General features: G+C 43.4%; 1 protein-coding gene across 3 annotated transcripts in view; it reads left to right on the top strand.

Annotated features, from left to right (window-relative positions):
• The window catches only part of lama5 (laminin, alpha 5), a 266062-nt gene that overhangs the window by 237306 nt on the left and 13358 nt on the right, over positions 1–15398 (top strand). For all 3 annotated transcript variants that reach the window (XM_078555045.1, XM_078555046.1, XM_078555044.1), the window contains exons 65-71: positions 559–718; positions 3484–3609; positions 5402–5550; positions 7015–7147; positions 10609–10752; positions 11564–11694; positions 14519–14686. In XM_078555045.1, the coding sequence (XP_078411171.1) occupies positions 559–718; positions 3484–3609; positions 5402–5550; positions 7015–7147; positions 10609–10752; positions 11564–11694; positions 14519–14686 (1011 nt within the window). The remainder of the gene's footprint in view (positions 1–558; positions 719–3483; positions 3610–5401; positions 5551–7014; positions 7148–10608; positions 10753–11563; positions 11695–14518; positions 14687–15398) is intronic.

The raw sequence follows: 15398 nt of genomic DNA, 5'->3' as shown, positions 1-15398 counted from the left end.
GTAGGCAATTGTTGAGTTTCACTTTCCTCTGGTTACTACTTAAATTTAAAAAAGAAGTACAACACAGGATGTTACCATATCAACAGTTTTGCATTCAGCAAAACTTGTACCCTGAAGGAGCGGGTAGTTGTAAAGGTGAAAATCAGCATCCCGTACGTAGACAAAAGCAAAATACTTTAGATGCTAGAGATCTGTAATAAGAATGCTGAAAACACTCCAGTCAGGCAGAGTCTGTAGATAGTGTAGCAGAATTAACATTTCAGGTTGATGATTTTTTGTCAGAATTGTAAAGTCATCGACCCAAGATGTTAACTTTGTTTCTCCCTTCACAGATGCTGCCTGACCTGCTGAGTGTTTTTCAAATGTTGAGTTTTGTGTTCCACCACCCATTGTCACTGACTGCTGGTATATCACCATCCGACAGCATTTAATATGTGAATTGAACCGCACTGACTAAGTTCCATGTGCTTATCATTGATATTAACGTCAAAGCGATCCTGAGATTGAATATTTGAGGGTCCAGTCTTTAATTAATAATTCTCTGTGATCTCGTTACAGATATAAATCTACTCAAGGTCCAGACAGTGACAGTTCTTTCTTTGATGGCACTGGTTATGCTGAAATCAAAATGCCAGGTCCATTTTCCTCTGTCTCTCGATTTGAACAAGAGGTTCGCATTTCTTCGTACAATGGCATCCTCTTCTTCATGCAGGCAATGGTGGGTCTTTCTGTCCTCATTTTCTAGCTGGATTCAAGTGTTCTTAATCCTTAAATCCTCCAAACTGGCAGCCATTTGCTGTTCTGCCCTGCGTTATTTCCCCTCTGTATGGTTTTAATTCCACAATGTCAACTTGATTCAAATGTTATCCACAGGCTATAGTCTGCCATCGGATGTGCAATGTCGACTAACTTTTCCCCATCAGTCTGGCCCGGGTCCCAGGAACTGGATGATCTATATAAACAGGGAGGACGTGGTGCCTTTTTAATTGCCCTTCCTGAATGTCCTGCCCAACAAGGTGATAGGCAATGGCCCCTCCCCACTCTATAGCCAGTAAAGGGCTTGGACAGTTTGACTATAGAGCCTTTTTGTTTTTTTGCACTACTCTCTCAGGCCCAGGAATTTCAGGACATACACGTTTGTAAATACATGACTAATTAACTCCGCCAAGTAAAACCAATCCAGTCTCCATAGAATTCCCAAGGGGCATTATCAGCTATGTTAGAATGAATTATATATAACAACGATGATCATTTGAGTAAATGACTATATGTTAGTGACTGTATACTATTACAATCCCCATAGAGACCAATAACGTAAAGGGCTCAATTTCCCAGTGACCAACAGAAAGAGTTGCAGAACAAGATTTTGCATTTTAAGACTTTTACTGTAGCAAACAAACTAAAATCAATTTAGATCAAACATTGCTTAACAGGGAAGCAATACACCAAACTAAAGAAAAGGTGCTTCCCCGTTAACTAGCTAACACAAATATTCTTTGACACATTTTTACTTTATGCCATGTTTTCAGCAGGTATGTAGCATGAAAGATTAAGTTCCAAACTCCTCTCAGCTTTTCAGCAGACTCCCTTCTCCCTGCCACACCAGGTCGAGTGTTCCAGTGTCCTTCGAACATCATTCCTTTCAGTCTTCAGAGTATCCCTGAACTGACTACCAGCAGCAAGGCCCCCTCCGGCAATTTCTTCTTCCTTAAATATCCACTAGTCCCATCGCTTTGAACAGAGAACCAACTCTCACCAGCATCCTGCTTGGTGGCTAACATAAAGAACAATCTTTCCTCTGCCTTTCGCAGCATCAGCAGTTTCTGTCTCCCTCCCTGTGTCTCTGAGTCTGAGAGGTGGATTTTACATTCCCAAATCGGGCGCTAATGAAAAATTGGCGTGATGAAGTTGTGCCGAGACGTTATCACGCTAGTTTCCCAAATTACAGAAGATGAGCAGGCGCCAAAATCGGCAGCCTGCCCACCATTATAAAATCACTAATTAACAAGCTATTAAATTTGTTAACAGCCCAATCGTCCGCAATTTTTCGGATGCGAAAAAATTTGGGTGTCTTTTATAACGAGGCGGTATAAGGGCAGTAGAAAGGGCCTGCCACTGGGAATGTGGCTGAATGTAGCAGCAGATTCTGCTGGGGAAGGTGGCAGCATCTGTACATTGTTAATGACTTTTTAAAAATCTTTTTTGAGACTTCAGTACAAAATAAAGACTGATTCTGAGAGCAGGGGGGCCTTTACTGACTTCCTGTTCATGGCAGTACCCCTCTGCTGCATGACCTCCCAGCCTTTAGAGTTGATAGGGCACAGAGCCCCATTTGCTTCTATAAGTGACCTCCTTCCCACTAGACAACCGCTACTTGGTCATTTAACGCTTGATTGATCAAGCAGAGAAAGCAGGGGAGGGAGCAAGTGGAGCACTCAGTTTCCGGTCCACCCACCATCACTCTGCCTTGAAAAGCAATTTCCACTCCATCTAGCAGCTGCTGTAGATGTGTGTGTGTGTCTGGGGGTATGTGCATGTGTGAGGCAGTGGTGTTTGGGGGCTATGTGGGGGTTGTTTGTGGGGTGATGTGTATGCAGGATGGTGTGTGTGCTGTGGGGGTGGGGGGGGTGCGTGTGAGGCGATGGTGTTGGGGGGCTATGTGGGGGTTGTTTGTGGGGTTTTGTTGGTGGGCCATGTGATAATCAGGGGAATTAACTGGGTCAGTATGAGAGAAATGATCCTTCATTTCTAATCAGAAGCTGTACCATCAAAACATATTCCTACTATGTCAGGTGTTTGCAGTATCCGTGACAATGTTCGCTTGAAACATTTTTCCTGCTCCTGATCTTTGTTCTCCTGAAGCCATTGCTACCTTGGCCGAAACTTATGTCATAAGTGTACATAGGAACATGGGAATCAGGAGTTGGCCATTTGGTCCCTCAAGCCTACTCCACCATCTAACTAGATCATGGCTGTTCTTCTACCTTAACGCCATCTTCCCGCACTATCCCCGTATCCCTTAATGTCATTGGTGTCTAGAAATCTGTCGACCTCTGGTTCGAACACAAACAATGACTGAGCCTCCACAGCCCTCTGGAGTACAGAATTCCAAAGATTCACCGCCCTCTCGTGAAATTCCTCCTCCTCTCGGTTCTAAATGGCCTACCTCCTAATCGGAGAAGTGTGTGTGATTTTCTTTTTGTGGTTTGTATCGGTGGAGCTTTGCAGTTCACATCGACATGAGCAGTGACTGAAACCACCCAAAACTTTCAGCCTCTCTCACGTTCCCTTCAGCTTAAAGAGCTAATAGCATATTACTGAAACCTACCTTTTTTAAATATCTGTGTTATGCCTTTTCAGTATTTTCACTTTAGAACATGCATCCAGAATATCAAAATAAATTGCAAAACCTTTTTTGTAATGATTTAGTTTTGGTTTGTTTCTCTGTTTGCTACAAGTCTAAATTGGGCCTTCTTTTTGTAGGAAAAATACCTCTGCCTGACCATAGATAATGGAAAGCTCGTGCTGTTTGTTTACTTAAACAACGAACTAAAAGTTGAGCACAACAGTGAAAGTCAGAACTTCGTCAGTGATGGATATCCCCATCAGGTAATTGTGTAGTAAATGTTTTAATTGAAAAAATAACATGAAATGCTGACAGCCAAAGTGCAGGACCACCCACCTCCCTCTCCGCCCCACCCAGGCTGAAAAGAGTGGGAAGAGAAGATGAGGTGGATCAAATGCCAAGCTTGGATTTAACCGTGTGTAAATTGGCTGTGCGACAAAGGGCGAACTGAGTTCGGACGTCTTGAGAAATGATGAGCTGGAGTAGCGCTGAGTCTTTAGTGCAGTGCTGCAGAGAGGAGGAGCAGCATTCAGGATAATTTGTATACAGCTTAAAAGGAACAAGGGAGGAGGGTTCATGAGGAGGATTCTTGGATGAGAAAGCTGTGTTAGAATCCCAGACTTGAATAGCATTTAACATCAGACTTCCCCTAGAGAGTGCATTCATCTACCTTGGCTGGCCCACTGGGCGATTTTCTTTCCTTCCTTGTTCCAACCAATTGTCTGAAAATATCTAAGCTGCTTATCCTTAAACACGTAATTTTTAATTAAAATTAGCTAATTACTGTACCGAGTTACAGTGCATTTTTAAGTGGCAGAAGTGGCATTTTTGGAGGAAAGCCAGCATGCATTTCCACTAAGCCTCCCCCATGTATTTGGGCAAGTTTCTTTTTAAAGTGAGTCCCATACCTGTCCTGTGCCATTATGTGCAGCACAAACACACACACACACTCACACCGCAGCAGAGGCATTGGACATGGGCCATACCATTATTCAGGGCAAAGAGGGGAGAGAGGCGGATAGAGGAACCAGTAATGCAGGCTTTGGTTATGGCCTGGAACGTATTGGACTGAGCACTTTGACATTAAGCTGCAGTGAAGATAGAATCACCTCAAAAGAAATTGCTTTCAATAGCATTCAGTCACCTGAATGGAATAACGGAGGTTGGATTAGTCGCAACGCTGTGGTTGATGGTTGTCTTTCCCAGTGAAAGTTTCCAGGGATTCTAGTTAAGCAGCCTGATGCCAAAATACATTAACTACCACATTTAACAGTTTTTCATTACTTTAAAAAAGCTATTTGTGTTCTTTTCAAATAAAGTGAAGAAAGAAGGACTTGCATTTATATAGCACCCTTCGTAATCTCAGAACATCACAAGGGCTCTACAGCCAATGAAGCATTTCTTGAAATGTAGTCACTATGGTAACGTAGGAAATGCTGCAGCCAATTTGCACACAGCAAGCTCCCGCAAAAAGGCAATAGGGTAGTGATCAGATAATCTGTTTTTGAGACGATGAGTGAGGGATGAATATTAGGTAGGACACCAGGGATAATTTCCCTGCTCATCTTCAAAATAGTGCCATGGGTTCTGTTACACCCGTCTGAGAGAGCAGAAAGGGTTTTGGTTTAACATCTTGTCCAAAATTAGGGACCTCCGACTGTGCAGCACTCCATTCGTGTTGCACTTGAGTGTCACCTAGAGCTTTGCTCAAATCCTGAAGTGAGACTTCTGAATCGGAGGTGAGTGCAATGCCCACTGAGCCACAACTGACACAGAGTGGCACTACAATTGGCATCTGTGCAATTAAAAAAAAGCCACTTTCAACTCCATGCACACAACTCTCCACATTAATATAATTGCGAAGATATATTTAAGTTAAGATTGTAACTTGAGTTTGGGATAATGCAGCTTTAACTCTCGAGTGATGTTCAAAGTGCCCGTGCATAGAAAGAACTTTCATAATGAAAGGAAAGCTTCTACACAGTCCAATATAATTCAGCAAAATAGATCCCATCGTCCGAGATAAATTAGATGAATTGCACATTTGTTTTTCAGGTCCAGATAATTATGGTTTTTTCAAAAAAAGTGAAGATTTATGTGCGTGTGGACAGGAAAACCGTTCTTTCTTCTGAGCGAGATGCAATGCGTCCTTCAATTTCTGAATATTATCTCGGCGGTGTTCCTATGGAGAAGCTCCCAGACAAGTAAGAGACGAAACGGCAGTGGGGCTGAGGATAAAATTCCACAGTGCGTGGGGAAATCCCGAATTGCAGGTTTCTCACAGCTTTCTGCTCCTTGCGGGTCAGTTAAGTAAAAACTGCCTCGAATGATTTCAGTGGAACCGACATCAGAACAGTTGTGCAGTTGAGTCATTTAGGAAATTGGAATAGGCACGTTTCTACAGATGCAACTGGGGATAGTAGCAAAATGGTAACATTACTGGACTAGTAATCCAGAGGCCTTGACTAATGCTCTGAAGACTTAAATTCAAATCCCACCATGGGAACGAGGGGAAATTAAATTCAGTTAATTCATAAATTAGTAATGAAATGCTAGTCTCATTGATAATGATTGTGGAACTACTGTATTGTCAAAAAGCCCCAATCTGGTTTACTTCAGAGGAGAAAATCTGCCCTCCTTGCCCAGTCTGACCTACGTGTGACTCCAAATCCCTTTACTGCCCTCTGAAATGGCCTAGTAAGCAACACAGTTTTGAGGGTAATTAGGAATGGTCAATAAATGTTGGCTTTGCCAGTGACACTCGCATCCCAAAGAACTAGTTTTTAAAAAAACGTGTCTGCTGGAAAACCAGAAGCTTTAATCAGGCCAAAGAGGGGGAACAAGATTTTTCAACTTTTTCCGCGAAAGGAAATCGTTGTCATTAATGGATCCCCTTGGATTGATCACCATTGTCAGGAAAAACTTTTGAGGCCTGTTCTAAGCCAGGGTTGTTACCAAACAAGCTATGGAGATTCCAAAGTGCAGAATTCAGATAGTAACCAGGGAGCTGCTCCTGTCATTCCTGGATGTAGAGGAGGAAATAGAGGAATCCCCCCCCAAATCCTGAGTTGATCTGGATTAAACATTAGATGACATGGTTTGTGCTTCGAATTCCAACATCCCGCTATGGGCACAAATCCTGATCTCTGCCCTCCTCCAAACTAGGAACTTTAGGCCAACAGTATCCACTGGTCAGACCCACCATACACTCAAATATGTGAGTATCACAGTAGCGTGGACTGCTGTGCTGTGGATACAGGCAAACTATCCAAACTTCAACTATATGGGTAAGATTCAAATAACAAATTGTTACATTATAAGATTTAATATGGCAATGAACATGAACCCACCTGAATTTTCAGAACTCCTCCAACTCCCCTTTCTTCCCTTGTGCCACCTCTCTCTGGATTTAAAGATATATTATATAAAATATATATATATATATATATTTATATATCTCCTATATAATAATTGTATGTGTGTGTGTGTGTGTGTATATATATATATATATATATATTTTGTATATAAATCAATGTTGTTGGAGCAAAATCTCTCCCGTGGTGAGAAACCGCATGGCCTAGTGTCGTACTGATCCACACAGTCAGCAAAATCCTAGGTTTGTTTTTCAATAATGTTTTCCTTAAGTGAAATATGCTTCTCTTTTCCAGTCTGAGGAATCGATACCCCACCGGTGGGTCTATAAAAGGCTGTCTGCGCAGCGTGAAGGCCCTGGACAAAAATTTAAATCTGAAACGTGAGAAGACCATCGGAATCAGTTATGGGTGTTCTGCAAATCTGCTGGTGAGACTTGCCTTTGCAACCCTCTCATTTATTGGCTACAGACCAGAAATGCGACCATTTTCAGGATTTGTGAGAGTGACTCTCATGATTTAGCAACTGTTGCTATAAAATCCTCCGTAAAATCTGTATATGCCTTAGTGTCTATACAATTGTATGGTTATTGTTGAAAAGAGAGACATGTTGCCAAGGCTTTTCACCTTGCAGTCGTCAGGACAAGTGCAAGAGTGCCAAATTTCAAACGATCACAGCAGTTTATACTACAGGAAAAAAGGGTGTTGATTGGTTGGCAAGTCGACTCTGGTCAAGGCGTTGCCATAGAGAAAGCAACCGGGAACTATAGGCTTCCCAAGCTCCCAGGTAATTCAAAAAAAGGGATGCAGCTTGAACATATTTCTTTTGTTCGCAGAGAATGGTTCTCTGTGTATGAATGTATGTCACTTCTAGCAAGTGTAAATGAGCCACATTATGACCTTGCCTAAATATCATAAATTTGTTGTTAGTATAGCCGTTAACACACAATAAGTGACATACAATGTGCATCATATGCAAGTACCTGTTTTCTCTGTTTGCCCTGATGGGTGCAAGACAAAAAATGTCGGCAACATGGCCTTTCTTTTCAACAATTATACGGTTGTTAGAAAATCACAAAAAGCAGGACCAATCCAATCCAACTAATTACTACCCCATCGGTCTGCTGTCACTTATTAGGAAAGTAGTGGAAGGCACCATTGATAGTAATATCAAGCACAACTTACTCACCAATAACTTGCTCACTGATAATTGGTTTGGGTTCCACCAGAGCCATTCGGTTCCAGACATTGGCCTGGATTTTCCCCTCGGTGATTTGGGGGCGGGGCCCGCTCGCCGAGTGGAAAATGACGTGGAATCCCCGATGTCATCCCAGGCCATTTAAATCTTAAGGAAGGTGGGTGGACAGCGAAATCAGCTGTCCGCCGGCCGACCTGTCAATGGCCAATTAAGGCCATTGACAGGCTCATTAAGATAGTTAAATGCCCTGCCCGGCCAAGCTTAAGGCTGGCGGGCTGGCCAGGAGCCCCAGCAGCCTGTAGATTATTAATGAAACTTCATCCACTGGCGGGATGAAGTTTCGTTACCGTTTTGTAAATATGTAATAAATTTTATGAGTTTGTTATCAACATGTCCCATCTCATGTGTCATTGTCACATGAGGGAGACATTTTAATAATTTTAAAATGTCTCTTTTTTGACTTTACTTACCTTTCACTAAACTCCCTTTGCCTCAGGGAGCAGTGTGCTCTTTCGCGTGCATGCACGAACGAGCGCACTTTGACAGTTGGGGATTCCTGTCGGGCAGGCCGCTGGGCGGGCCAACTAAAAATGGCGGCGGGCCGCGTTTTGGCAGCAGGGTTCAGCTGCCCGCCTGCCGCCAAGCCGGTGGGGCCTGCCCGCCAGCCAAGGGCTAAATTCTGCCCATCATTACAGCCTTAGTCCAAACATGGGCAAAAGAGCTGAATGCCAGATGTTAGGTGAGAGTGGCTGCCCCTGACATCAAGACAGCATTTGACTGACTGTAGCATCAAGGAGTCCTAGTAGAACTGAAGTTAGTGGGAATCAGGGGGAATTCTCTCCACAGGTTGGAGTCATACCTAGCACAAAGGAAGATGGATGTTTGTGGTTGCTAGATGCTAATCATCTCAATTTGCAGGACATCGCTGCAGAAATTCCTAAAGGTAGTGTCCCTAGACCTAATGATATTCAACTGCTTCATCAATGACCTTCCCTCCATCATAAGGCCAAGTGGGGATGTTCACTGATGATTGAACAATGTTCAGCACCATTTGTGACTCCTCAGATACTGAAGCAGTCCATATTTGCCTGCAGCAAGACCTGGACAACATTCAGGCTTGGGCTGTAAGTGGCAGGGAACATTTGCGCCACAGAAGTGCCAAGCAATGATCATCTGCAACCATCTCCCCTTGGCGTTCAAAAGCATTGCAATTGCTGAATCCCCTGCAGTCAACATTCTGTGGTTGCCATTGATCGGAAACTTAAGCAAATAAATACTGTGGCTACAAGAGCAGTCAGAGGCTGGGGATTCTGCAGTGAGTAACTCGCCTGCAGTAACTGACTCCACAAAGCCTGTCCACCATCTGCAAGTCAGGAGTGTGATGGAATACTCTCCACTTGCCTAGATGAGTGCAGCTCCAGCAACACTCAAGAAACTTGACAGCGTCCAGGACAAAGCAGCCTGCTTGACTGGCATCCCATCCACCGCCTTAAATATTTAGTCCCTCCACCGCCAGCATTCAGTGGCAGCAGTGTGTACCATCTACAAGAAGCACTACAGCAACTCGCTAAGCCTCCTTCAACAGCACCTTCCAAAACTGTGACCTCTACCACTTAGAACAAGGGGAGCAGATGCATGGGAACACCACCACCCGCAAGTTCCCCTCCGAGTCACACACTTGGAACTATGGCGCCATTCCTCCCACGTCACTGGGTCAAAATCCTGGAACTCCCTTCCTAATAGCACTCTGGGAGTACCTACACCACACAGAATGCAGTGGTTCAAGAATGCAGCACACTACCACTGGCTCGAGGGCCAGCAACACCCACCTCCCGTGAAAGAATAAAATGAAACTCCTGATAGCTGAGGGGGGGAGCAACGCTGTCAATTTTTAGAATACTTTGGTAAATCTAGAGTTGGATCCTGGCTGCAGTACTTACAATCATTTTTGTAACCAAGCAGCACACCCTCCATATTTTATCACCATTTATTGGGCAGATTTTAATGCCGCTTGTTCAGATGCAATAATTACAATGTTCGCTGAGTAGGGCCCGGCAGTCACCGTGAGTAATGCAACTGGGGATCATCTAACACATCATATCAAATTCTAGTCCTGTTAAAATAGTAAATTATTTATCTTGAATGAGCTAATGCCATCATTAATAAAGCAGAGGTAGTGAATTTGATACAAGTGCATTAAACAGTTGTACAATGTTGTTTAAATAATATCAGGTGTAATCTGCCTTGGGGAAAGGAAAATGTAATACTGTAGGGCATCATGTGATGCTTATATTTTCAGGTTCTGTACATACATACAAAAAAGAAAGTATTATTTTATGCAATAATAAATCATAGCGTATTTCAATCGATAGTTCATGTCATTGATTGTTTTACAACTATCTCTCAGTTTGGGACACTAAAGCCACCCAACAAAACCAAATCCTTGTGAGACTAATGTGGCAGAGTTTCAGATATTATATCCGGCTTAAACAGTGTTTCTGCTTTATTGGGGAGGGAAGGAAGAAAAAAACCACAAAAGGCCACTGAAGAAAATGAAAGGGCATTTACAATTACCTTATGTTGAAGGTTTTGCGCTCAGTCACACATGCAGCTTTAAGAAGCTTTTACTTTGTTTTTCCTGTCTGGGTAATTCAACCTACTGCTTGCTGACTTTATTATGTATTTTATTTCAGGTATCACGTTCTGTTACTTTCAAAGGCCAGGGATATGTGAGCTTAACTCCTCAAACTGTCCCCAAGCTTGACGATGACTTCATATCAGGCTTTGGCTTCCAGACCCAGCAACGAAACGCCCTGATGTTTTACTACCTCTCCGCGGTAAATGCAGTGTTAATGAGATGTGCTAATGGCAACAGGACATGGTTGTGTTATTGTGTTGGTCACACAAAGTGGGGAAGTGAACACCTTTTAGGATCACTAGAAATATGTAAAAGATTAGACTGCTGAAGCCCAAATTTCTTGGCCTGCCGCTAGAAATTGGGGTGGAGGAGGACATCAACCTGCCAACTAGCCCAGGTGCTAGTCGCAACCCCCCCTCCCCAATCCAAACACTGCCCCAACTCCTCCCCTCATAAATCCAGGGGGAATGTGGTCATCAAATTTAGATATTTTGGGTAGGCTGAAATTTAAATTTCGAGAAAATTTGGGTGCAACATAATAGTGTGCGTAACACATCAGTACCTTTGTTTCCTTGATTTTTCATGTCTGGTATTTGCCTTAAGCCCTGGTAACACAGGTCCCTGAGTGGAGGAACCCAGGAAATTCTAATCCCAAACATCTATTGTTTATTTGTATCAGTTAATGTTGGAATTTGCAATGTTTTGGGGACTCAATTTTAACAAAGCAGAAAATAAACTTTAGCGTATTTGTTGATGGTCCTGGGGCAAAAAAAGTACTTCATGTTCAGAAAGTGTGCATTTGGTTTCGAGGTCCAGTTAGTCCAGAATCAGGCCCTACATGAGAGAGACATTAATGTGCCACTGCTCATGGTTAAAATACATGGAAAGTTACAGAACTATCTAAATCTGCAGTCTGAACACAGATTCTTTAGCACATCCAGTTTTGTTGCATACAGCTGTAGTCACGTTCTTGGTCACTATCTTAATTATCTTTTCCTTAACTTTGTTAGGAAGGAAGCTGTCAACTATCTCTGAAGCAAGGATTAGTGGAACTTAAGGTATTCGATACTGAAGTTAAAAGTCAAATTCCGTATGCAGATGGGAGCCCACACTATGTCTCTTTCTCCATCAAAGATGAACAGTAAGTTCCTTTGGCCTTCATAACTTACACAGCTTCTAAAAATCAATGGAAGCTAAAAGAAATAAAAACACAACATTTCTGGAAATACACAGCAGCACCTGAGAATGTAAAGTCATTTATTCATGGTAGTAATTGAAATGTCATTGCCCAGAAATGTTTCAGCTAAACTTGGTTTTGCACGTGCTTCATTGCTGGGAGGTTGTTTCTAATGATCCTTTCAGACGAAACATTTCATGTTGAAATTCCTGTGTGTTGTTACATTTTTAGGGGATTTTTAAGGTGAGGGGAATTACTGCTTAAGAATGGAATTCTTACCATTTTGGACACCCCGTTTTGGATGTAGCATGGTCAGATGCAGAGTAACAGCCTCTCGAGTCTTCCCCAACTATATGTTTCAAGGCAGGTGGTGGTATGATACAGCTCACTCAGAGTCCAAGCTACTGTGGAAACATGGGGCAGAATTTTATGAGTCAGCGAGCGGGGGTAGGGCCCGCTCGCCGACGCATAAAATAACGCGCGGTGACGTCGGGGGGAACTCACGATGTCACCGCGCCCAATTTAAATTTTCAGGAAGGCGGGAGTGCAGCAAAATCAGCTGCACACCTGCCGACCTGTCAATGGCCAATTAAGTAATTAAAGGACCTGCCTGTCTAATCTTAAGGTTGGCGGGCAGGCCAGGAGCCCCAGCGGGAAGTAGGAAAAACATGAAACCTCATCCACAGGCGGGATGAGGTTTCTTGTAGGCTTTAAAAAATTTTAATAAAGATTTTGTAAAAATTATGGACATGTCCCAACTCATGTGACTTTGTCACATGAGGGGACATGTAAGGGAAATTTTTTTTTTTCTATTTTTAATATTTTTGAATGTGGAGCCGATCTCCCTGAGGCAGCACTTAGCCTCAGGGAGATGAGTGTGCTCTTTTGTGCGCATGTGCGAAAGAGCGCGCTCGAATTTGGGAATCCCTCCTGCCCACACAGGGAACGCAGTGCGGACGTCACACTGGGCGGGCCTTAATTGGCCCACCCACGTAAAATGGCGCCGCACCTCTGAACAGGGGTGCCGCCCATCAATTCCTCCCCCCCTCCACAACAGGGGGAAAATTCAGCCCATGAACTTTTTACACGCTTGTAGCTGTGAATAATGATGGTAAAGGCTCCAAATTTCTTTCTATCACATGGCTGACCAGGAATCTCACTCGTTCTTACCGCCTGCCATTGGTGTGTGTTGGAAGGATTTACAGTTGGATAATCCACCTGTTTGGCTGCATTATGAATGCACCTTCCTTGGCCGTCAAGCCCTGGGTGGGACTCGAACCCAGGGCTTCTGGCTCAGAGGCAGGCATGCTATCCACTGCGCCACAAGACCTCCACCCTCTACTGTACTGGCAATTCTCTGTTTCCTGTGCCAATCCAGCCTGTGGCTTCTGGATTGAGATTGCTAGTTAGGATACTAAATTCAGTTGCAGTTTTGTTCTGTATGTCTGTGCCGACTAAACTGAACTGACACCCCAAACTCATTTTGCAAAGGTTCCTTGCAGCCATTATCAGACAAGAGAGTTCCATCCCAAAGAGCTTGGTTAGATTTGAATTCACATTCCCAAAGCTGTAAGGCCAGTGTCTAGCCAACTACCCTCCCCAGTTCCCCTTACATGAAGGATAAACGGTTTCATATCAAGGAGAATTAACTGGTTGTCTTCTGTTGAATTAATTGAACAATCGAAACAATTTTTTGCATGGAACCTTTAAAGGAGTACACTGAGCTAACTGACATTGAAATATGGCACTACATCACATAAATAACATTCCGTTCCTTGTATCTAATGTGTGGCAACATGAATATGCCTTTTCTCTCCTTAGTGACTCTATTGGAGAAACATAGATAGTTTACAGCACACAAGGAGGTCATTAGGCCCCTGTGTCTGTACCAGCTGAGAAAAGTTATCCAGTCACCCTTTAAGCTTCCCTTTAGCAGTCTCCCTTTAAGTGCCATCAGGCACCAGAGATTTAATATAGTAACAGAAAGTGCTGGAAAAATTCTGCAGGTCTGGCAGCATCTGTGGAGGGAGAAACAGGGTTAACGTATCGAGCCCAACTCCTCTTCGGAATGAAGGGAGGTAGGAATGTGATGGGTTTTATGCTGTTGAAAAAGGGGGGAGGGTCGGGTGGAGCAAAAAAGGAAGGTCAGGGATGGGTTAGAGGGCGGAAAGATTAAATTACAAAGATGTTATGGAGCAAAAGGCAAAGAGAATGGGAATGGTAGTAGTAAAGGAACAAAGCATTGGTCCAGAGTAGGTGTTAATAGCAGAATAAAGGCCTGTGCTGTCTGAAAGCGAAAACACAAGAACAAGATATAGGCTGGCACTAGGGGAAAGATACAAAATGGAGGACAGAGCTCATGGTCTGAAGTTGTTGAACTCAGTGTTGAGTCCAGAAGGCTGTAAAGTGCCTAATCAGAAGGTGAGGTGCTGTTCCTCCAGCTTGTGTTGGATTTCAGTCAAACATTGTAGCAGGCCAAGGACAGAAATGTGAGCAAGAGAACAAGATGGTGAATTGAAACGGCCAGAAGGTCGGGGTCATGCTTGTGGATTGAACAGGGGTGTTCTGAAATTTATCCTGGTTAGATTCAAACGTGGACCTCAAGGTAATTATCATTTACAGTTCAGTCTTCTACCTTTTTTTTGGCCTCCTGAAATGAAAGACAAACTCCTGCTTTATATAGCATATTTCATAACCTCGGGAGATCCCAAAACACTTCATCGTGAAATCGTTTTTGAAGTTGTAATTATAACCTAACCTTAACTTACAATTCGCTTTCCCCTCTCAGGGTTAAAATGACCATTGATGATCAGGAAAGACGACAATCAAAAATATCGAAGAGAAAACGACGCCAGTCTGGGGAGATTGAGGAGGGACAGGTCTATCTTGGTGGTGTGCCAAGTACTGATCTAGGTGCCAACCTGACTGGTTGTATCAGAAATGTTTTCATTTATAGGTGAGTTACAAGAGCCTACAAGATTCACAGAAGCAATACCAAGTTCATGAGGCTGTGTGCTCAGTTGGGTGCAATGGTGCTGATTCCTACTTTGAATAACTGGAGTTTGGATTCACTTTGCAGTCCAAAGTTTTCATAAACAAATTTACAAATGCCACTTGCACCGATGTACACAAGATTTTATTCCATGCATGACTTAAATATTCTTTAATGCTTGATATAACCAAAATGTTGTTCTGAAAGTACTGAGTTGTTGAGTCGTGGGCTTGGCAACATTTGTAATTCTTTTATTCATTTGATTACGAAGCCAGACTAAAATTCCTTTTGAAGCTCTTCCGTCACATTGCTTATACATTTTGGGCTTGATGGGGTTGGGGGCGAATGCAAACCGAATTCACCGGCTGAACTTAGGCCAACTCATTTTAACTCCTAGGCCTTACTTAACTGCAACTGGTCCACTTCTGGCCTGGAACAGGCAGGAAAGGGACACAGAGTGGCTGCTGGCAGGTGAAGCATGGGTGGCCCTAGGTCACCCACCAGCTTCCACGTAAGTAGCAGGGAGATTGTTTTGGGAGGGTCTTAGGAGGGAAGGAGGGGGGAAAGTGGGTCTGGGAAAGCCATGCTTTCCTCGTGAGGCTCAGTCAAGCCCTCCTGCTCCTTCTCCGGGTCCGTAAAAGAAAGTTTTGCACTTCCCCGTTGGCTGTCAAACTGC

This window comes from Cetorhinus maximus, chromosome 13 (assembly GCF_964194155.1).
Source record: "Cetorhinus maximus chromosome 13, sCetMax3.hap1.1, whole genome shotgun sequence".
NCBI lineage: Eukaryota > Metazoa > Chordata > Chondrichthyes > Lamniformes > Cetorhinidae > Cetorhinus > Cetorhinus maximus.
Note: the sequence above shows the minus strand (reverse complement) of the source record. Positions and strands in the feature narration are given on the sequence as shown.